Source organism: Pollachius pollachius, assembly GCF_949987615.1.
Source record: "Pollachius pollachius genome assembly, chromosome: 15".
In the NCBI taxonomy this organism is placed as follows: Eukaryota; Metazoa; Chordata; class Actinopteri; order Gadiformes; family Gadidae; genus Pollachius; species Pollachius pollachius.
Genome location: NC_136948.1, coordinates 17,001,784 through 17,025,191, shown reverse-complemented (window position 1 = coordinate 17,025,191; position 23,408 = coordinate 17,001,784). Strand labels below are relative to the sequence as shown.

Genomic DNA, 23,408 nt, shown 5'->3' with positions numbered 1-23,408 from the left:
CGAGGGTTACTGATTAAAGTGAACAATTAAACGGATCATTCCCATACATAAAATTAATTGGAATCTTATACCGTTGTTTATTTTTATAAATGAAAATGTGATTGTAGGCCGAATTTTCGTTTAAGGTTGGTTAATGCAGGGTGAATGTCCCTCTCTGTGGCAGGCCACCTCCCACCACACGCCTTAACAAACCTCATCACAGGTGGGCCAGCAACAGCAGCACAGGCTCCTCAGCAGCATCACAAATAAGCCCTTAAACTTGCTCCACGCACGCACACACACACACACACACACACACTGTCATGTTTTTTTTATTCTAAGACATAATTGCATTCATTGCTTTTGTAATACTGTATCAAACGTATTTATTGATGAGGCATTAAACCTCATTAACTGCGGTATTCAAGGGCCAAGTCAGTGCAGCTGCTGTATTGAATTGAACACTGTTCCTACTGTAGGTGAGCTTACCTGGATGTGTCGGCACAAGACTCCTGCTGTTGCAGTCTGCTGTGCTCAAATCGTTAATGGACGAACGAATAGGTTACTTGTTACTTATTTGTTTGTTTGCACTCAACACTTTTATAACTCTTATGTGAGACTGTTCAACGGCTTCACAACTTCCTGGCCATGTTTTTGTAGTCATTGAGTTGTAAGAACTAAAGTGATATACAAGTATTTAAATTGGATGGTCTCCTTTAACAGGGACTTAGTGGCTAGTGTTGTCGTGTCCAGCGTTGCCATGGCGAGATGTGATGAAGGGGTGTTTCCTTGTGCCCCGCCGTGTGATGCACAGCCCTGCATCGAGCGACAGCTTCCCCTTCAGCAGGTCCAGAAAGTGCTGCACGCACTTCATCCCCGTTGTTTTCCTGCACACAGACATTGGAATGTTTAAAACAAAACAGATAAAGTGCATTAGATAATAATTGTAATAGCACAAAATCTAGATTCGATCATTTATATATATATAAAATTAAATACATTTGCTCACCTTGTATATTAAATGTTGTTGATTATGATTTAAGTTTTTATATATTGCGAGGCAGAGGTAGGCTAATTCAATAGGTGCATTTGTAGCTTTACATATTTTAATAAAAATATGGAAAACATGCGATAGGCCTATACGGGATACAAGTGAAAGAGAATTTGTTCCTACCAATGCCACATTTTCATTTGGTCTGCTGATAAAATAAATTTTGCATGCATTATGCAGGATTTCGTTCATGGTGGTTGGTGTTCAGCAGTTTTGGTTCTCAATTAGATATTTAATGATGATTGCCAAATGGCAGCACAAAATAAACTAAGCAAACACTCGATCTTTCCTTGTATTCACTTGTGAAGTCGGCCTACACTGAAAATTGTTTCCATACACCAAAATGCAAAAATGCAAAATGCAATTATAAACCCTCTCCATTAGAGGGCAGAAAGCGACCACATAATTGCTCGACTTGATGACATGCTGTTGAAGCATTAAGGAGCAAAACATCACATATTTTATGTACTGTATTTATTTATTTAATTTAGAAAAAATACCATCTAAATGCCAACAAACCGGGCCTGGAAAACATCATTAATTTTTTTTAAGAATGTATTGTGTTATAATATCTGACGACTGCGTTTTCAGCCTGCTACTGAAAACATTTACATTTAGGGCATTTAGCAGACGCTTTTATCCAAAGCGTCTGCCAAACAACAGAAACACATCAAAAACAGCAACATAGAAATCGTGAGCAATCAAATGAAAGGCATAAACAATGTTTAATGAAAAAATATATGTACTGCAAGAACATTGAGCGTTGAATAAAATGATATGATTGTCTTCAGGCCAGAGAGGAGTGGCACAGCGGGCAGAAGTTATATTTGCTGATCTCCTGCTCCATGGCGCAGTGTTTGCACACAGTGCACATCCAGAACTGAAACTCTTGGATGGGCCGTCCCGTCACGATGCACGTCGGCAGCTTTCCGTCCGTCCTGCCGGGGGTACAGACGTAGAGCTGATAAGAAAGTCTAGTCTGACATCTGCAGAAGAAACTGCGTAGCATTGATAATAAAGTATTCACATTCGTTATTTCCTTTGTATTTAAACAGTGACACCCGCTGGCATTAGACAATGCACCACAATTGCATTATTAGACTCTGCAAAATACAAAAGAAGATCCTCCCAAAAGAAGGGAAAGAGCATTGTATTCACGTAACGTGTTCAGATTACGTCAAGCAGAGAAGTGGCACAGGTGCGGAGAACAAAGATACTTCCGTAAACTGGCCCATTATTTTGGCAACAGTGTCCAGGCTATTATCCTCATCCTCTTTGTGCAGAGACTGGTCTCAAGCACCTGACCTACATTACGTTAAGCCCTTAGTTGGCCCCAACAGACCAGCTTGATTGGTTTGGCATTATTAATAAGAAATGTTTTGTCGTTATTGTCGATACATAAGCACAACATGTAGGAGCTACGATATTATTGATGCATTATTGATATACAATTGATCCAGTATAAAAAGCAATATCTATTCCACTTAGCCCATCACCAGACAGACGAATCCATTATGCTCTCATTCCTGGGTAACGGTACCTGTGTTTATCCCTGTTTTATTTTTACTCCAGGTAAATTGCTGAAGGGTCCCCATAAAACGAACCCCCCTAAACTTAACGCGTTTGCTTGAGAGTGCCCCCTGCCGGCTCACCCCTCGGGGGCGCGGTGGAGCTCCAGAGGGCGGCTGTCCTTGGGGCTGTGCTTGGTGAAGATCTCAAAGGCCAGGTCCTCGTAGCGCTGCCTCTGCTCGGGCTCCAGGCTCTCCAGGGACTCCAGCTTCATGAAGGCCTGGGAGCAGGTGTAGAAGGCCCTGCTGGCCGCCGAGCACACGGCCAGCAGGGAGTAGATCTCCACCGCCGGGATCGTGTCCTCGTAGTCCCGTAGGTGGAGGGCTGCGGGGGGAGGGTTAGGAGGTACCACAGTTAAAGCTTTACCGCGCACCAATCGCATGTGGTTGAGTTTGCTGCCCCCTAGAGGTTGGAAGTATTGCAACGCGGAACTGTCTCCGAAGACGGTAGCACGGTTTAAGCTTTGGATAGCAAGACTAAAAAAGACATTTAGCGTAGTGGATTATATGAGAAACCATCACATGAATAAAACCACCTTGCTATGCAAGCTAGCAAATGAGCAAAGGCGTGGGCCCAACGGTTGACTGCTGGTTGTTGAACTGCCTTCGCTCAGTCCTATTCCTCAATCGAATTGCATGATAAACATTTTCTCCATCCACCCGAGCTGTTGTGCCCTTTTTACAGCGTTCACTACGCATTACTCTTTATTCTGAACCCTGATCCGTCGTCCGCGTCGCAGTATGTAAACCGGTTCACAGCGTAGCCCTGCTGACGTTGCAGAGGCCTCCATCGGCCCGGCCTCCCGTCCCCACAGCGGCCCCCCTACCGGTCCGCACGGCGTCCTCCGTGTGGCCGTCTATCAGCTGCCTCTGGGCCAGCAGGAAGAAGTGGTAGGCCTGGGCGCCGCGCCAGGGGTTGTCCACCACGCGGTGGTCCGCGGGCGCGGCGTCTTCCTCCAAGAGCCCGTCCAGCGCCGACGTGGCCTTAAAACCCCCAGAGGGTGGTTCACTGTTAGTGCTGTGTTGGTTAACAGTGGGTAGGACTGTGGAGTCGTATGAAGGAGGGATCCAGACAGTCAATGGGTTAGACAGTCTAACCCTTACCCTTTGTATGGGTCATTTTGTAGGGTATACATATCCACCTGCTAAATGTCCACATGTGCTCACATCTTAATTGTGGTTATCGCTCATTTCTGAAAGATGAGGAACCTAAATCAACCTCTAACACGTGCAGGACCTGAAATGAGTGACCCAGGGAGGGTGCGTTCCTGCCACGTACCTCCGACTTGCTCCCCTTGGCCTTGGTGAGCTGGGAGGCCTTGACCTGCTCGTGGTGGTCATTGGCCAGCAGCGCTGCCAACACGTACAGCTTCTTCACCCTCAGCGGCCTGCTCCTCTTCTTGGCCTCCTCGCCTGCGATCTGGGAGGTAGTTTCCCCCGAGAAAGAAGTTAAACCTCCTGCCATGTCTTCAGCTTCCCCCCACAGGCTGTGCCGAGCTGCAGTGAGCTAGCTCTGGGACTGCTTTGTGCCAAGTGAGTAAATACCAAAAGGTGGATTGTACTTGAGGGTTTTACTGATTTGTCCCTCTCTGGATAGTGGGAATGCGGAAAGACAACAGGACGAGGCCAATGATTGACGCAAACGAATGGGAAACCTTGAGGAGGTGAATGGCAAGACAGGTCGAAGGGAGAGAGAGATCACTAGAGCTGCAGGGAACTGGAGTACTCCACAGCCAAGTTTACCATTTCTACACGAGTACAATTAAAGAAAATTGCCAACTTGGAAATTACATATATTACATACTTTACATATTATATTTAAATATGAATCAAAATATAAATGACATTTTTCAGCGTCATAAATAAACAAATCAAGGAAACGGTTTCAGTGGGTTTCTTCACTGAATATAATCAATGCATTTACTATAAGCACTGCCCTCATTAAAACCCAAACAGAACGGGATCCGCTGGAGAAGGTGCCCTACCGTGAACATGAGCTTGGCGGCGTCCAGGAAGTGGTGGGCCTTGCGGTAGAGCTCCACTGCCTCCAGGGTCTTGTTCTTCTCCAGCAGGTGAGACGCGTACTTGGCCAGCAGCGACTTGATCTCCTTCATGTTGTAGGACTTGGCGAGCTCCACCGCCTTGTTCCACTGCGGGAGGGACAACAGGATGCGTTGACATGTGAGACAGACGCACATCGTTCACGCTCACCACACAGAGTGTGAAGTGTGCAGCATTGTACATTTGTAAGGGGGGGGGGGGTCAAACTAATGTACGTTTCCTTAAACAGGGTTATGTGATTTGATGTTGATTTGTGAGGTGCACAAAGAAAGTCTATGCTGTCACAGGTAAGCTTTCGAAAGCTATTTAACTGAGGGAAAAATAAAATTTGGGGGGGGTCAGGTCTCTCAAAATCTCTTGAGAGACCTGATTAAATTACAATAATCATACCAAAGAAATAATATATTAGAAACTGTTCTTCAAGCTGAATGAGTATTCAGAATAATTTCAAATCAGTAAACAAATTATATTATTTGAAAAGCTCAACAATATTTGAATAACTACAAACAGTATTGCTGAAACATGCTTGTGTTTGTTTATTGCATCCTGTGTGGTGTATTTCAAAGGACGAGAGAAACGTTAGAATGTCCTCCCTATTGCAATCATACTGACAGTTAGAGAAAGCATCCTGCTCATTTTGTGGTCAACAAAAGAGAACATTATCACAGCAAGACCCTTACCGATTTAGCTTCCTCTCTCTGCCTAATAGCGGTCTTGCTGTGCTCTGAGCAACAGCCAGCTGTGGTCACAGAGGTCTGTATCACAGCCTCACAATGGAGGTAGCAATGGGTATAAGCTCTGACAATGTAGGCTATCCGATGTCAACCATTCACATATCCTCTCAATGCAAATCTCTAAGCATAGCATCTCTTATTTATTAATTAATACTCATAATGAAAATGCTGTACGTACATTATATAAGATGTACGCAAAATAAGAACGATTTTTTCTAAATAAGATAATGAAATGAGGTCATGGGCTGATCAATGAATGGAAAGGAAAATGTGCCTCGTTTAATATAAAACATCTGACATGGGTACACACAATAATGACAACCCATACATGGACACAGGGGAGACGAGGGCTGTGGGACAGCGGCGTGGTCCCAGCTCACCTGGTTGAGGTGCACGCACACGTCCACTGCAGCCTTGGGCTGGCTGCACCTCAGGTAGGCCTTCACCGCCTGGTTACACAAGCCCACGGTGACAAACATCTGGCCAATGTCCTGACACGCACACACACACACACACACACACACACACACACATACACACACACACACACACACACACACATTTAACAACGTGAAGGAAAGGATAGGGTACGATGGGACAGCTAGGGTACGATGCTGGACATATGTCCCATACATTTTTCTGTAACTCAACAACAAGGATAGCAAATCGTCCATGCGTGACATAATGCAGCTCACTGGTAGCAGTTTGTGGTTCTCGGGCAGGGAGACACAGAGTTTCTCCAGGCCGTCATAGTCCTCCAACATGTAGTAGCACTCGGCCAACCGCTCCTGGTTCCGTCCCCGTAAGTAGTACTGCAATGCGTTCTGCCTAGAAGGAGCAGCAACCACACAGGAGTTCCCTCTTCAGTCATGCCCAGCTGCAAGCTGTGCCATTAAACAAGGATACCAACAAGAACCAAAAAACAAGCTGCGGGAAAAAATAAAAAGGGGATGAAAGTGAAGGTGAATATATGTATGATGAAAGTCCAGAGACTCCTAGACTCTTTGGCAATACCCCAGCCCCTTATGAGATCGCCATCATGAAACAGTGAGTGTTAAATGTGTCGTTTTGTCACTATGTTCAGCTGAAAGTATTGTTTTTATCCTCTAAAGAAAACCACAAATTCATCCAGCTCAACCTAGTTCTTATCCAAAAACAAGGCGATATGCTGTAGTAGCACCATTAACATTACATTTTACAGTCAGGGCAGTTAGCAGACGCCTATCTCCAAAGCGACTTACAATAATCACATTTGTCAGAAGAAAGAAACAACTATATATCGCTGTCGGTACAGTAAGGATGTTCATAGAAACAAGTGCCAAGCCCTTACTATTGCTAGGTTAACCCATTCCCGTGTACAACAAAGCTAGCTAGGATAAGATATAAGCACCCCCCTCCGTACCACTTCTGCCGGTCAGCGAAGTAGTCCCCGATGGCGTTGTGGGCCTGCTCCAGCAGCGCATCATCCGAGTCCCCTGAGCCCGAGGTGAGCAACTGCAGCACGCGGAACCAGTCGCCCAGCTTGATCCGAAGGCTGATGGCCAGGTCCCTGCACGCACACACACACACACACACACACACACGAAACGCACCCAAGTTGTGGTTTTAATTAAAGGCACAAAAGTGAACAGCTTACCAAGCTGATGACTTTTCATCATCCAGCCCTAACTTTGTTGTCCGCCACGGTTCCTCACATGGACAGACCAAAAAGGACATCCAATCCTGTGTTTGTTTTTGACACTAGCGTCTAAAGAATGTACATACGTTTCCGTACATACTAGGGACTTCGGTCCACACCCTCCATCTTCCAAGATGAACCCCTAGCTCTTCTCCATAGATGCTGACGGTGAGGCTGAACCCTCTTCAGAGAGAACGGTAAGCTTCCCTGTTGTGTGTTTGCCCGCATGTCCCACAAACAAACGTCCCGTTGCAGTTTGGTACATTAGGTCACCTGCGGTCCATGTCAAGGTACATCCGCTCGGCCTCCTCGAAGCGGCTGAAGTAGGCCGACACCTCGGCCTGCTTCATGGCCTCGCTCTGGAGCTTCGCCAGCCTCTTCACCAGCTCGATGCCTTGGTAGTCCTTGCAGTGGACGAAGGCCTGCTCCGCCGTCTTCATGTCCAGCTGCTGGAGGGCTGCCTCCGCCAGAAGTCGCCTGGGGGGGGGCACAGTATTACCAAGGGGATCAGTCACTGTGAACCTCTTTCATCGTGTCCATTTGACGATGTGTAAAAATGAAAATAAAACTATATGAAGCATATTTCGCAACCCATCCTACCCCATTGTAGTCGAAAATCTAGATTACAGGACATGCGCTTAAGCGATCACGATTTCATGATTGAATTACCTGTACTTCTGTTTCTGTGGCAGGTATGCTAGAGTGGGGTTGTCGTTCAGTGAACGGCATTCAGCTGACCTGATGCTGCCCAGGTATGAATACGAGAGCAGTCTCACTGCAGGCTCCTCTTCCTTGATACTGATCAAATCAAATCATAGGTCTCTGCATCCTACACTCGATGTCAATTCATACTGTGTATTTGTGTATTCGATGGGCAGTAACCTAGCACGTAAAAGGCCTGCCATCGTTCAGTGTGCGTCTTTATTTTCCAACGATGTTTGCAAAGATCGTGCAAAGACATATTAAGAGATTTGTGAGAATGGCAACCGCACAAAAGAGCAGTTCACCTCGAGTACAGAGGATCAGCAATCATTCATTCGTGTGTTCAGCAGCTCCGTTGGACGACGCTTCAGAGATCTCTTCTGAGCTTTGGGCGCGGATGCCCGGGGCTGGCGGTGGCTCAGAGTATTTGGAGGGCGGGTGTGAGAACTGAGGAGGCACCCAGAGGGCTCCCTCGACCGGCGACATCACTCGGCCCGCTGCTCCTCTCCGTCTCGCCGCCCAGACTCAGAGGTGCCCACCCCCACCCCCCCCGACGCCACCAGCGCCACATGGCGGAACCGTTCGAAAGTACCGGTGGCCTTGGCGTGTCAGCAATTATTTTAATGTTCTTCATCTTTTTAGGGAACAAACACTTGATTGGAGATCCGTATTTGGTAGGCAAAGAACAGTTCCTACTTTTTTCACCCCTAAGGCCCTACTTCACACACACACACACACACACACACACACACACACACACACGCCACCTGAGCTCCTATGACGAATGGTACATGGTACTGTACATCCGTAACACATTTCCCTGTATTGCTAGCCTGGAGGTGGTGTGTTGTACCAGAGCCTGGGGTGCGGGTTGTCCTCGATGAACAGCGAGGCGTCTTTGATCCCCACTTTCTCTATGAGGGCCCGGCTGTCCCTCAGGGAGCGGATCTCAAAGTTGATGAGGTAGTCCTTGTTGGGCATCTCTGGTTCCTGCAAGGGGATCACATTTACATACGGCCATAATAGCGGACTTCCTTAAACAGCTACTTGGGCTTAATTCCATGGCTAAATTCCCTAGCTAGGTTCCCTAACTTTCTTCCCTTACCACTCAGTTAGTATGTTTCAGAGATACTCTTTAGTGTTTCTGGCCTGCTGTTGATTAACTCATTACTTAATACTCAATTCATCGACGATGTGTTGAACACAGATCTTATTTTCTGCACAATTGCAAGAATAGACTTTTACCTTCATGATCTCGTCAAGCAGGACAGATTTGATCTCCAGATCCTCAAAGTTGCAGATGTATCCAGATGTTTGAATGGGTTCCTGATTTTTAAGACGGAATAGATCAAATGTTATTAAACATTTTATAACACACATTGTACAACAAATAATGTCGTCCATTAATAATTATTGGATAATTACTATGAATATAATTCTATAACTGCAAGCGGTGATTAACGGGGTCCGAGCAAAATTAAAAGTCAAGAACACACTAATGGAAGATATATAAATATGACATATAATTACGAATGAAGACGATGACGAAGATGTTCCACTTAATGCAATACTGTGCCTAGGCTTCCAGGTGAGCAATGGCCGAATGTCATGTTCAGCTTGTTCATAATGCTCTTCCCGGGATTCGAACTCTCAACCTAAGGATCACCTGTACAAGGCATTACCCCATTGAGCCACTGATATACCTGAACTGCAACATCATTCACATGGTGAAAATGTCTATTGATTAGCACACAACATCCAGAAAACTCCAAGGACACATTTCTCAAGTGAATTAAGGGCTTTCTTAAAAGCATATACCTGAAAAATCTTTGAAATTCTTGTGAAATTAAACATTTGTAGTCAAGAAGGAAAAATGGTTAATGAAGAAGTTCCCCTTAATGCCATACTGTGTCTTGGCAGTCAGATTCTTTGAAACTAATGAGCCGGAATGTTGATTGCCTGATTTATTTCAGGTGCTGTTCAATTTTGTGTTTCTTAAATGAGTGGTAATGACGGAATATCATGTTCAGCTTGTTCATAATGCTCTAATCAGGATTCAAACTCTCAACCAAGGATTACCAGTACACGGCTTTATCCCGTTGAGCCACTGACATTCCTGAACTGCATGAAGCCTCATTCACATGGTGAAAATGTCTATTGATATGCGGACAACATCAAGAAAACTCCAAGCACACATTTCACAAGAGAATTAAGGACTTCCTTAAAAGAGTACAGATCTGAAAATTTGCACTGTTAATGGTATCCACCTAATGATAGCCGTATGGTAGTTATACAATAACAAAATGGTCATATAGGCAAAATGGGTTGAGACTGTGGATGTTTGGCTTTTCTATGAAATTGTGGGAAAAGTAAACATTTTTAGAGCACTGGACCAGGATGAAAATGATGAATCTGAATTTAGAGATTAATATGATGAAAAGATTTTGAGTCCAGGTCAATCTGGTAAGGAGAAATAAGGCTAGTTCATAATTTTTTTAAATAGCACCACCATTGGTTGCAGTACCACGATTTGGGTTTATATATATGGGTAGTGGAGGGTATTGGTATCCACCTAATAATAGTCATATGTTTTTTTATACAATAACAAAATGGTCATATAAGAAAAATGGGCTAACTGCTCCAACTTTATTGGCCAATATTTCTCAAATGGAACTAAATAAAACAGATTCTGTTAGATTTTTGTGAGGCTTGGTTTAAAGATTTTATGTGGCGATTTTGGTGAATTTCTGATTATTTTTGTAGCCTGTGAATCTTTTTATCATGTTTGGCTTGAATACGAAATTGTGGGAAAAGTTGAAAAAAAATTTAGGGCATAAGACTCAGGGTTTTATAGATACATCTGATTTTAGAAAATTTGGGTTTATGGGTACCGTAGGTCTTATACCGTAGGTCTTGCATACCTGAACATTGCAAGACCTACGGTATAGGCTGCAGTATGACTTCTGCAGAATTTGAGGGAAAAAAACAAACTTTACAGAAACAATAGGGGACCAAGCAGTATAGCTGCTGACCCCTAATTATCATAAATAAATAAACAAAATTGGGCTAGCGGAAGCTTCAGCCTACAGAATATTTCCAACAATGCAAAAAGATTGCATTGTTGGAAATATTCAATCAGTACGATCAGTAAGACAACGTCTTCCACCACGGTGGAACCAGCCCCCCTGGCCCTAACCTCCGGGTCCAGGGACCCATCCCCCCCCCCACGGTGGAACCAGCCCCCCTGGCCCTAACCTCCGGGTCCAGGGACCCATCCCCCCCCCCACGGTGGAACCAGCCCCCCTGTCCCTAACCTCCGGGTCCAGGAACCCATCCCCCCCCCCACGGTGGAACCAGCCCCCCTGGCCCTAACCTCCGGGTCCAGGGACCCATCCCCCCACGGTGGAACCAGCCCCCCTGGCCCTAACCTCCGGGTCCAGGGACCCATCCCCCCCCCCACGGTGGAACCAGCCCCCCTGGCCCTAACCTCCGGGTCCAGGGACCCATCCCCCCACGGTGGAACCAGCCCCCCTGGCCCTAACCTCCAGGTCCAGGGACCCATCCCCCCACGGTGGAACCAGCCCCCCTGGCCCTAACCTCCGGGTCCAGGGACCCATCCCCCCACGGTGGAACCAGCCCCCCTGGCCCTAACCTCCGGGTCCAGGGACCCATCCCCCCCCCCACGGTGGAACCAGCCCCCCTGGCCCTAACCTCCGGGTCCAGGGACCCATCCCCCCACGGTGGAACCAGCCCCCCTGGCCCTAACCTCCGGGTCCAGGGACCCATCCCCCCCCCCCACGGTGGAACCAGCCCCCCTGGCCCTAACCTCCGGGTCCAGGGACCCATCCCCCCACGGTGGAACCAGCCCCCCTGGCCCTAACCTCCAGGTCCAGGGACCAGCCCCCCCCCACGGTGGAACCAGCCCCCCTGGCCCTAACCTCCGGGTCCAGGTTCCTGAAGACGTACATCCGGGTCTTCTCCATCATGGAGAACAGGTCCGGGTTGTCATTGGCCCACTTCATGTCCCAGACGTCCTTGCGCTCGAACTTGGACGGATCTCCGGCCGCGGCGCTGGCCCCGCCCCCGCGGGCCCCGGGACTGTCGGTGGGGGGGCCGTGCGTCTCCACATCCAACAGGGTCAGCACGCCGGCGACGTCGATGACCGCCAGGCGACTGGGGTCAACAGAGGTCAACAGAGGTTCACTGCTCTCGGTTCTCGTCTAAAGGGAGTCCGTTTCCACCATTTAGTTTGAGAGTCTCCGTTGGAAACAGAATGTAGCTAACGTTGTCCATCCAACGGAACCGCTTGGGTAAGCAAACCTAGTTACCACTACAAGTACAATGACTCGACAGCTTAGTACGAAAAGAGAAGATATATAGAGAAGGGCATTTAACGTTCACTTTCTTTGCAATTTGGAACAGTTGGGATCAATTGGGGTTGGGGGTTGCACTCAAAAGACATATTGTGGTAGTTTAGGTCCAATCACAAGTGTCAAGCTGTTGCATACCTGGAATTGCAGTTCAAGGACAGATGGTAGGCCCTGTTGTTCAGAGTGTATTTCTGGACCAGGACCATGTTAGGGAGGCTGTATCTGTGCACGGTGCCCGACTCACGGCCCTTTAAAATCGGACGACCACAGTAAAACCCACGGTACTACATCGTCATCTATACAGAGTGGCATCGCAAACACTTGGTCATGTGGGGAATAACTATAATCCACTAAATATTCCTCAGAGAGCATGAGCGTACGTACCAGCAGGAGTGTCTTATCGATCGCTGTAATACAGCAGATGGGATCTCGCGTCGCCTGCATTGGAGTTAAAAAGCAGTATTTCACCTATAACCATTGGTGGAATGGAATACTAAAAAATACTCCAGATTCTCCTAGTTTTTAGGAGTAAAAACAGTCTTCTAATGCTAATGGGTTATCCTTACAGACCTACACACTAGGGGTGTAACGTTACACAAAAGTCACGGTTCGGTATGTACCTCGGTTTTGAAGTCACGGTACGGTACAGGGCGGTACGCTTCATAGTTAAGGGGAATTTTTTTAAAAAGAAAGAATGGCGGTAGATCAGCAGCAATGAAAACACCAATAAACTTGGTTATGGTATTTGCATTTCTGAATTTCCAGGCAGGGGTTGTTGAAATAGTTTAGTGAGCTGGGTCTGCACAGCTCGTTTCTTTGCACAGCAACGCTAATGGTGCACGGTGTGCACCATCAGCACCTGGATGGTGCCTTTTCAAATGCGTGTGCATGTTAAAGTGCTGTACGGAGACACGGAGAGCCCTCTCCGTAGCCCCTCTCCGTAGCTTACGTGCGCATCCAATATTTTTTAGCGATCCATCAACGCAACGGAGAAGGCAAGGGCTGCAATTGGTCCTTTAACAAAATCATTTCCGGAATCACTTCTCCGGTTTAACTTTGCACCTTATTTACTTTGTACATTGTTTACTTTGAACATTAAGGACCAATAAAACACCAAATAAGATTTGAAAAGCTTTGGATGGTTTGTAGTCAACATATAAGATCGATCGGAAGGCGAATTGCATTGCGTATCCGACATCCCGACTGCTGAGGGGTCTCCGTAGTTACGGAGTCGGATTACGGAGTCGGAGTAGTATACTTTGGCTAAACGGTCCGGGGAGAACTCAGACTTCAAGTTTCAAATTCCGCATTGCAAAACAAGCCTTTACATTCGCCATATTAACGCTATGTACGCCACATTTACGCACTGCGGTCCACCTCTGTAACCACCCAGAAGTGCCTGTACCGTGACGGTTCGGTACAAATACGTGTATCGTTACCCCCCTACTACATACTGTTCTATATGATCCCTGAGTCATTAAAAAATATTTTTTATAATCTGACTGAACAAGGAATAGTTGACACAACATGTTCACAGGTCTTTTTATGCATGAACGTCATTTCTATCTGAAGTAGATGTGAGGCTCTTTTGCGCTCTCTTGCATGCTGTTTACTCCAATAACACACTGTCAACCACTGCCACATAGAAACTACACAATGTGTTCTCATTAAGGGTGTCCAGGGGGAAGGGGAGTCTCTCTCGCATGGAACAACTTGCCGTCCTGTGTCAGGTTGAGAAAAAAAAAATCCCAAATCAAAAGATGAAAACACGCTCACTGTGAAGGCTGTGGTGTAATCCAGCCCTCCTCCTCCTCTCTCCCCCCCAGCGCTGGACGGGGCGTTGTCGATATGGTACAGTCTGGACAGAGCGGCGAGACGGGACAAACCATTGAGACAGTGAGAGGGGAAATCATTTAAACAGTGAAAGGCTGTGTGTGTGGCTGGATGAGTGGGCAAATGGGGTGGGGGGGGTGTTGGCACGGGTGGCAGGAGCCCTCTGGCAGAACCCTGGGCCCGGGCCCCTGGGGGGACCAGTCTGGGACATAAGCTGGGATCCATTCAGCCACATGAATGGCTGCTCTTCTCCCCACCTCATGCCGTCAGTGTGTAAACATCAGTGGTGGTGGCGGTGGCTCAACTGAATGGCAGCAAATAGTCTGGAGCGCACCCGAGGGTCCGGAAGCATCCGACCTGCAGCGATCTTGCCTCCCTGTCACTTTCCACACCGCGCAGGGTGTGTGTGTGTGTGTGTGTGTGTGTGTGTGTGTGTGTGTGTGTGTGTGTGTGTGTGTGTGGGTTGAACGGTGATACTGTTTACATGCTGTTTACAAACATACCTACGAGGATTTGTGAATTTCTACTGTCATGCTCCCTCCCATCTATTTTCCCCACCTGGTATTTCCTGTTTTAGTCTTTTGGTCACTGTCTTTTCCATTATTTTCACCACCCAGTGTTTCCTGTTTTAGTCTTTTGGTCACTGGCTTTTCACTCGATTTTCCATGTATTTGTCTCGGCAAAGAGAATCTTGGACGTCCAGTGAGCTTCTCTGTATAAACACCGTCTGGAGTGCATCGAGTTTGTGGTGCGTTCCTGTCCGAGCCTCACCTTTCTCTGCCCTCCTTCCTGGTTCTGGTCACCTGGTTGATCTCCAGAGCGGTCAGTTTCTTGGCCACGCGGTACTGCCACGTGTAGAAGGCCTCCTTGGACGCTGCGATCACATGCGTCTTGGTCATGGTGACGTAGAGCGGATCTGACTCAGGAGAGCGGAGGGAGAGAGAGAGGTTCAGTACAGGGTCAAAAGGAAGGACAGAGCAGCCTAGAGTACGGATTGATCCATCGCTTTGATACTTAGGGCTGATAGAACTGCTGCTCACGCGTGTTGTGTTCGCTGAACTAGTTCACGTGGGCTTTATACTTTTTCCATTTGGAGGTTGCGTTGTGTGTTTGGGCTGTCTCTGAGTTTAGCTTCAACTTTTGCTTATATTTGTCTTATCTTATGTTCATTTATTACAACGTATTTCAATTTGCTGCTTCAATTAAGATTTGTACCGTGAATCAACTCAAACTTCAGACGGCAAATTATTTTTTCACGTGTCCCATTCCCTAGGGCATGACTAATAGATTGAACATAAATGACAAAACCATCTGGTTTGAACTGATTCTTTACCTATTTGTGATTACAGACAGCCTGTGACATTGGTGTGGCTTTGAAGGCCTTGTTAAGCCAGAGAGAGGAGAGATCTTCCTGGTAAGATCCTCCTCCTGTTTATTTAGCATGATGCCATGATGTATGGCGGCTGTACACCCAACCCTGCCATTTATATCAAATTTCCAGATCTGGCCGTTGCCAGCGGTAACAGAGCAAACATTTCACCAGGGTCATGGAAAAGGAATGCAGAATGTCTGTGCGAGATATAAAAATGGCCACTGAAGGATGGAAAGGAGAGAGTCATGGAAGCTCAAACTGTGCATTGAGGCAAACTTGCTACTGAAACTTTATGGAGGACAGAAACATGTACGGGCATTCTGGCAAATTCTATTCGTTGGAGTCGGAGCCATCAAAAATAGCGCCAGTCTGAAGCTAACGTTTCAAACCATTTCTTGGCTGTCACCGACCAACTCACCGATATCAATGTACTTTGAATCCAAAGGTGTACCGATGGAGTTGCACAGGACCAGCACGTACTGTAACATAGGCATGCATGGACACGTTAGCCCCACACACACTGCCGGTGAACACTCCTTAATGTTAGCCGTGTTGGGTTAAGTATGAGTGTCATTAGTAGTGGTTTGTACGTTACCCTGGCCCGACTGCCCGGCTCTATCTCAGTATCCTCCTTGGAAGCGATAAGGCAGAAGAGAAGCAGCCAGCCAGACATGCAAAAGAGTCAATGTGATCCAGAAGGTTGTTATCTCTACCATAATGTCTCTTATAGAGGCCTACAACATGCAAAGAGTATGGGTGATATTGACTAAACCACAACAGCACAATATATTTGTTATCAATATAATAAAAACATAAATGGGTTTACGGCCTACAAACAGTTGTTTAAGTGTTTATTAGTAATAAATACCAAGTAGGGAGAAACATGCATTTGAGTCACTAAAAATGATACATGCAAAGAATAAACTTAAATCATCTAGCTTTGTAGTATGTATGTGTGTGTGTGTGTGTGTGTGTGTGTGTGTGTGTGTGTGTGTGTGTGTGTGTGTGTGTGTGTGTGTGTGTGTGTGTGTGTGTGTGTGTATATGCATATGCCAGTGTGTGCTAGGGATGGGCAACAATCGTCGAATAGTCAAATGGTCAGAGCCACGTAGAAAATCGAATAATGAATGTGACTATCGTTATTTTCTTACACGGCTCGCTGTCAAGGAAAGTGATTATTTATTTTTTTCTGTCGTATTACTCCGCAAGTAGTCCGGTAACTTATCAACCCCAGCGTCGCTAAGCGACGTCAACGTCTTTGGCAGACTATTTCGCAGCTGATTAACACTACGAATCCTGGTAACAAATAAATTGTAAAAAGACACACCGTGTGAAGTTATTTTTTTGGCAATAGTTTCCATTAGCTAAAGACGTGTCTAGTTCACCGTCATGCAGGCTGTGTTCAGTAAAATAAATAGCGATCTGTTTACGGCGCATGTAGGCCTATTTGCCTAAGCCCACATTTAAATAATTTTGATGTTGAATGTTGATAAAAAAAAAAAGATTGATTTCATACAAATCATAAAAGCCTCTCCCTGTGTCATTGTGTGTGTGTGTGTGTGTGTGTGTGTGTGTGTGTGTGTGTGTGTGTGTGTGTGTGTGTGTGTGTGTGTGTGTGTACAAGGTGCATGTGTGCGTGCGTGCGTGGGGGGTTCTTCATTGACCGATTTTCGAATATTATTAGAATACTTCTCAGCGAATATTGAATATTACTTTTGCCAGAAATGCACATCCCTAGTGTGTGCATGTACATGTGTGTGCGTGCGTGTGTGCGTGCGCATCCGTGTATACCTGGGGGTGGTTCTCGTCTGCCTTGGTGGCCAGGATGCAGAAGTCTCCCGAGGTGGTGATGGACAGCAGGCTCTTGACGTACTTGATGAACTTCTCGTTGTTCTTGGTGTCCCAGAAGACCACGCAGTACTCCTGCCTCTCTGGCTTGGTGTAGGCATAAACCACAGTGCTGGAGCAGTACCCCCACTGAGAGAGAGAGAGAGAGAGAGAGAGAGAGAGAGAGAGAGAGAGAGAGAGAGAGAGAGAGAGGGAGAGGGAGGGAGAGAGAGAGAGAGGGAGAGGGAGAGGGAGAGGGAGAGGGAGAGGGAGAGAGAGAGGGAGAGAGAGAGAGATAGGGAGGGAGAGAGAGAGGGAGAGAGAGGGAGAGGGAGAGGGAGAGGGAGAGAGAGAGAGAGAGAGAGAGAGAGAGAGAGAGAGAGAGGGAGAGGGAGAGAGCGATAGAGAGAACACAGAATAAAAACATAATGCTCACGGTATTGTAAGACACTAAGGATAAAAGCACTCCCCTAATGGCGTGCATTATAGTATAGGCCGTGATCCACATGATATTGATGTGTATATATACCTTATAATCTGGCCTAATGTTGGCAAAGTAGATGTAGGAGTCCACAGCCAGGCCGATACGCAGACCCCCGCCCTCCCACGCCACCGCCGTCATCTGCTTGCCCGGCACCTTCAGAGTCCTCAAGTGCTGGTCCATCACAACAACAAACAGAATGTCGTTACTTATTACAGCTTTGAAAGAAAATGTTAATGTTGATCGCACGTCCGGTGGCATTGAAGGAGGGCAGAAAAGATGGAAGGAAAAGACAGAAGGCAGGAAGGATGGAAGGATATAAGGAAGGACGGAGGGATGGAAGGGTAAAAGGAAAGACGGAAGGAAGGAGAGAAAGGCGAACATCCTTGGTAATAACCACGAATGAACGGGAGGTGAGCATTGAAAAACGAATACAATACAACAAGCGTGTAGCATACCTCCCCAAAGGGTGTGTAGAACTGGACCGCGTTGATCTCCTTATCAGACCCGGAGGCCCGGAGCGAGCCCCCCACAGCCAGCACGCTTCCACTTTGGTTCCACTGGATGCTTACCACATTCATCAGCGTGTCTATGTACACCGGGTCTGGGGGAGCAAGACTCATTTTCACTAGCCTCGTCAGACCATCCTGACCCCACTCATTCTGTTTCTCTCGGCAGATCAGTCAGTGCTCGAGCCCGTTGAAGGCCAAATGACCAAGGCTATGGCGGCGCCCGCGGAAGGCGTAGGAATCGCCATCAATCACAACGCTTTTTTATCAGAAATAGACTGAATAACCATTTTAAAGATGAACAAAAATCTGCTAGGACAAGGAGAAGATGTTTTTTGTCTTTAGTTCCTAACAGAATCGGCAAGAGCGAAGAGAGCCAGAGCATCCCCTGGTTATTTTATCTGATTGGCTTTTCTAAACAATGCAGGTCTGCAACCATATTGAAAATCAATTAACACCCAGCCGAGACCAGACTTAAATATATTGTGCAACGCAAACTTGGATGACTTGGATGGTATCACGGGGGCTAAAACTACCAGCGGGGGATTTCCCTCCTTCACGATTCCTTCGCTTACTTTCGTCACTCTCGTAGCGCATGATCTGGCAGCGGCCGTTGTCGAAGCAGATGGCCAGGCAGGGGCAGTCGGGCTCCACGTAGCCTTCGGCTCCGGCGTACCAGTGAATGCCCGCGATGCTGATGGCTCCGTTCACATTGTTCAGAAAGCCCACCGTCATCTTTACCTTCGGTATGAAGAAGAGGGAAGAGATGTCTGTCTAATCTACGGCAACAGAGGAAGCTGTACTGGATTTGGTATGGATAGTTCAGTAGGGGTTGACACTAGCCCTAACTCAGTGGGTCCATTTGGAATCATTTCAACTCAAGATGATCATTTCACGTGATATTGACACTCTCTATTCATTTGAATCGAAGTTAAAGTTTAAGTTTGAATTTAATATAAAGAGAGGGAAAACATGTATCACCGCATTATTGCTTGTGAAATTGAAACCAATGACCGACAAACAATGAAATGGACTTCGTCACAACGGTTCAACTCAGTAGCACAGGGGGTTAAAAGGTATATTGATCAACAAACTCCGGTCATCTACACCACATCTAGCATGATGACCATGATGCTATGCTGTTTCCTGGTTAACAGGCGAGGAGACTCACTATGAAGTTGCCCTGGTTGTCGTAGATGTGCACCTCTCCGTTGGCCATTCCGTACAGCAGGATCTTGCTGTCAGGTGACCAGGCCACATGGGCCAGCTGAATGCCTTTCAGCTCCTTACCCCAAATCCGGTTACCTAACAAATACATGAAATCACTCATTCGATTCATTAGAATGTCAATTACAATACTAATTACATTACAAAACTACAGAAAATGCTGTGTTGTACACATTGTTACAACACAAACTGATGTGCCCTTTGTCCACTACGTGAACTTCTAACAAAGCCTTAGTTCTTTCTGTTTGCTAAGCCCACCAAGGAGCTTAAAGATTCGCAATTTCAGGCTAGATCCAGTCTAAATAAATCTAAATTATAAACAATCCTTACCCCTACCGCTCCCTACTACCTCAAAACACTTCCAGCCATCGAAATGCGAGGTTAGCTAATATAACGTCAGGATATTTCTCTACATTGTTACAGAGTGTGAGCAGATTGACATAGATCCCTGTAGCATTACAGTTATCGACACCATGACAAAATGTGTTTCAGAGTACACATAAAAAATAACCTTTAACATCAGGGCACAATTGATTCTAAGCTGGCCTCCACTGACTCACTATTATCTTAGCATTATATGGTGTCTGGTAGCGCTTTCTCATTGCTTTCTTCTAAGGCAGTGGAGGACGATATCCAGTTTGCCTACCGTCCACTGATCCCACGATGACTGCCCCATCTTCGTACACGATGCAGATCTTCTGGCCATCGGCGTTCCAGCTCATGCTTCTCACCACCGACTTGTTCCTATTGTTGATCATCTCCTCGTACCACGAGCCTTATCGGCAGAATGACAATCACTCAATGGATCGAACATTTGTCTTTAGATGTGTCTTTTTTTTTTAATGATAATTTTATTAAATCTTACCTTTATACAGCATCCACACGATGATGAGCCCATTCTGGTCACTGGTCGTCAACTTCTGATACTGTTCATTCCACGTGACCACCTGCACTGCGCCTGTGTGTGTGTGTGTGTGTGTGTGTGTGTGTGTGTGTGTGTGTGTGTGTGTGTGTGTGTGTGTGTGTTTGTGTGTGTGTGTGTGTGTAGGTGTAAAAGATGTGAAATGGGTCAATGCCATTTCAGTTTTCAATTCATTCAAAGACTTTTGGAATGACTAAGAAATGTGTGGAGTGCAAAACATACCCATACATCCATAAATATACTAAAAGCAGAGGTGATCCATTATTTGATGAGCACATGTCTTACCACTGTGTCCCTCTAGAGTCTGGTTCATTGACAGATTACTGGGTGCGGCGAGGCCTTTGAGTTTGGCATCATCTGTTGAGAACGCACCACAACAGATTTACATGCTGAAACACATGATATGACAACATGACATAATTATGTTGGTGCTTTCGTGTTATACCCAAGTTAATGACCCATGGCAGCTTTGGGATACGTCCACAGTGGATGATGTGCTTTTTTTGCACAGCAATCTAAAGGACCAGGCCAAACACCAGATAGTGTACTTCAGCTTGACGTGGAAGTGGAAGAACCAGAGAACCCGACAAAGTCGTTTGAGATGATATTATGAATGAACGACTGCGTCGGGTTCTCCGACGTCTCTGGTCCTTCCACATCAATCTGAAGTTGCAGTTCAATCTGGACTTCAGAGAGTCAAGCCAAGGTTCTTCCCCCAATTCCTTCTCCACCATGGGCGAGAATCAACACACGGGTCTCCACTTCGGCTGTTTCCATTTGCAAATTTGCTTCTGCCATGGTCGGAGGGTGTGTGGAGGGTGGGTCTAGTTCTCTAGCTAAGCGGTGAAGAAACATGGCGGACATTGTGTTTACATCTCGTACACGAGCTCCCGCCCCCCTCATTCCTTATTGGTGGGCTTACAAATTTGCGGAACCAGTGGTTTGTAGTCCTCGGCCCTTCTAGCAGGCAAGCAAATTTCTACTGACGTGACGTCAAACGCGTCATTTAACGTCAGGTCAGGAGAAATGTAAGGAGGACAGCTGGGCCTAGGGAAGACTGGGTTAGACTGAGGGAAGAAAAAACTTTTTTTTTATATTATAATAGCGATTTTATAATGATAGAACGCCGGTTCTGTATCGGTGAAATATCCCTTTAAGTATATGAACATTATAATGAGTAATGTTGCATATGAAATGCATCACATACTGTGGTATTATACGTTACATTATAGTTGTCCAAGAAGCATATCCCTCTTTTTGAAGCCAAAATCCAAATAAATCAATATTTAGAAAGAGCTCCACATCCACACAAATTGGGGCATTATAATATAATGGCCCCGCTCATTCTGCCGGCCATTTGAGTTCACCCCGCAGAAGGGTCTGGAGAAGAGCAAAACATTTCTTTGTAGTTTTTGTGGTAGCCAATCCCCAAGCTGGCTTTTCCTCCTGGCACGCTATTGGCTGGTTTAACACAATGACGACAGGGAAGCAACGGCAAGCAGCCAATTGCGTACAGAGTCATTTGACCTGGGCCCATTGATCAAGCCTCTTGTGCTGAAGAAAAAATGACGGCAGCTTCCCCAGACCTTTAACAGGTCCATGCCCCAGACCAATGTGCAATCTATATTGAACAATCTACAACAGCCAGGCTAGCATAATACTACAAGAGATAGAGAAGCTTAACCTTAACTACTATCAGAGAAGCTTAACCTTCTCTTGGAGACCACCATCAACAACCTCTGCCCAGATGGAGCTCCACACATCACCACCGCTGTCCCTTGGTCGTGACCTCAAAGGCACTCTCGAACTGGTTAGCAAAACCATAGGATCTTACTCATGTTTTCTCTAAAGGCATTTCATTTAAAGTGATACAATGGCATAGATTACTATGTTAAAGATCATATAAGACTCTTTTTTTTTAAGGTTTTGGGTTCACACCCCTTTAAGTGTGTGTGTTTTTCAAGAATATGCATTTTTCAATAGTATCACTGAAGAACAGTAAGGGCTTTGGAGATTTGGTCCCAAGGCTGTAGGATTTGATTGTGGATATTCAACAGGTTATCTAAGGTGGAGTGTCGGTAGTACACAGGCCTTTTGACGTTAAAAGCAGTTATTAATGCCTGTCTACACTGAGGGGCTTATCATGGTGCCAAGAGACAAAAAATAAGGAAATAAATCCCTTACAATGATGTACTACGTTCACAATTGAATAGACTGACAGATTTATTGGTCTGGACTCTGGCATTGGATTTAAAGGCTTTAATGTACATTCGAAATCAAATCGAGATCAGTAGCTTACTCCTGCGTGTTCCCAAATCTTTGGACCATTGGACCGCCAACAAGTACCACCTCGTACCTGTTTGAGTCTCCAGTTTGAGGACCCTGAGGAGGCCATCGTCCCCCCCACAGGCAATGAAGCCTTGGTCTTTGTTCCAGGAGACACACTTCAGATGTATATTGTTAGGGATCGCGATCTATGCAAACAGAGGAGACAGAGTTTTCTTTGCTCAATGCAATGAAGGTGCCTGAGGCGGAGGAGACACTCACCTTCTTGCTGAGATAGATGAACATGGTGGTCGGGATGCAGACCCCTCGATCTGACGTAGGCAGGTCAGTTAGGATGTCAATACCTTTGCTCGACGAACTATTTCGATGTATACTTATTATGAGACGAACATTGTCTAAACTTAACTAGGGCTAAAAACACTGCTTGAAAACCCCGTTAGATTAGCCCAGCAGACTGAGTGGACGGAGCTAATGCTGATGCTAATGCACGCAGAGCAGTGCAGCACATTCAAAGATCCGTCTGCTGCCGTTCACATCGCAGCAGGCGCTTTATTGGACGTTTTCTGTCGATCTCATTGAGTAAGATACAAAAGTTAGGAGTTAGCTAATAGCTAGGTGAACTCTCCTCAGCTCAGCATTTGGGAGTTTAGACCGGTCTCCCTTGGTAACCATAAACCGGAAACGGTGCTGCCAGGGCGATCCTGGGTGTTGTAGTTCTGGTTGGTTTTTGCCTACAAGTCCCTCAGGGTTTGCATTGCTTTCTTTGACCTTACATGTATATATATATAAGGAGTCGTTTGTCAAACTA

At 46.2% G+C, this 23,408-nt stretch overlaps 1 protein-coding gene across 2 annotated transcripts; it reads right to left on the bottom strand.

Moving 5' to 3' along the window:
- Positions 1 to 1,606: 1,606 nt before the first annotated feature.
- wdr35 (WD repeat domain 35) lies at positions 1,607 to 23,241 on the bottom strand. 2 transcript variants are annotated; one of them, XM_079752071.1, is made up of 28 exons: positions 22,862 to 23,241; positions 22,671 to 22,788; positions 20,600 to 20,671; positions 20,258 to 20,350; positions 20,039 to 20,167; positions 19,337 to 19,470; positions 18,741 to 18,906; positions 18,115 to 18,260; positions 17,705 to 17,830; positions 17,140 to 17,325; positions 15,944 to 15,979; positions 15,767 to 15,827; positions 14,748 to 14,892; positions 13,920 to 14,001; positions 12,528 to 12,581; positions 12,282 to 12,391; positions 11,712 to 11,946; positions 9,019 to 9,099; positions 8,627 to 8,763; positions 7,345 to 7,548; positions 6,796 to 6,942; positions 6,089 to 6,221; positions 5,774 to 5,884; positions 4,584 to 4,748; positions 3,878 to 4,018; positions 3,426 to 3,582; positions 2,683 to 2,923; positions 1,607 to 1,968 (listed from the first exon to the last, which is right to left on the bottom strand). In XM_079752071.1, exons 1-28 carry the CDS (start codon positions 22,883 to 22,885, stop codon positions 1,818 to 1,820), a joined length of 3,585 nt encoding a protein of 1,194 aa, XP_079608197.1. In that variant the 5' UTR covers positions 22,886 to 23,241; the 3' UTR covers positions 1,607 to 1,817. The 2 variants fall into 2 exon arrangements, with proteins under 2 accessions (XP_079608197.1, XP_079608198.1); XM_079752072.1 differs by lacking the exon at positions 15,944 to 15,979.
- Positions 23,242 to 23,408: the final 167 nt, after the last annotated feature.

Bases quoted from the DNA above. Each gene is read 5' to 3' on its own strand.
- wdr35 (XM_079752071.1), bottom strand. From the start codon at position 22,885: ATGTTCATCTATCTCAGCAAGAAG. The intron at 19,471-20,038 runs GTAGGCAAACTG...TGTATTTGTTAG, and splicing joins CATCGTGGGATCAGTGGACG to GTAACCGGATTTGGGGTAAG. The intron at 18,907-19,336 runs GTGAGTCTCCTC...TTCATACCGAAG, and splicing joins ACAACCAGGGCAACTTCATA to GTAAAGATGACGGTGGGCTT.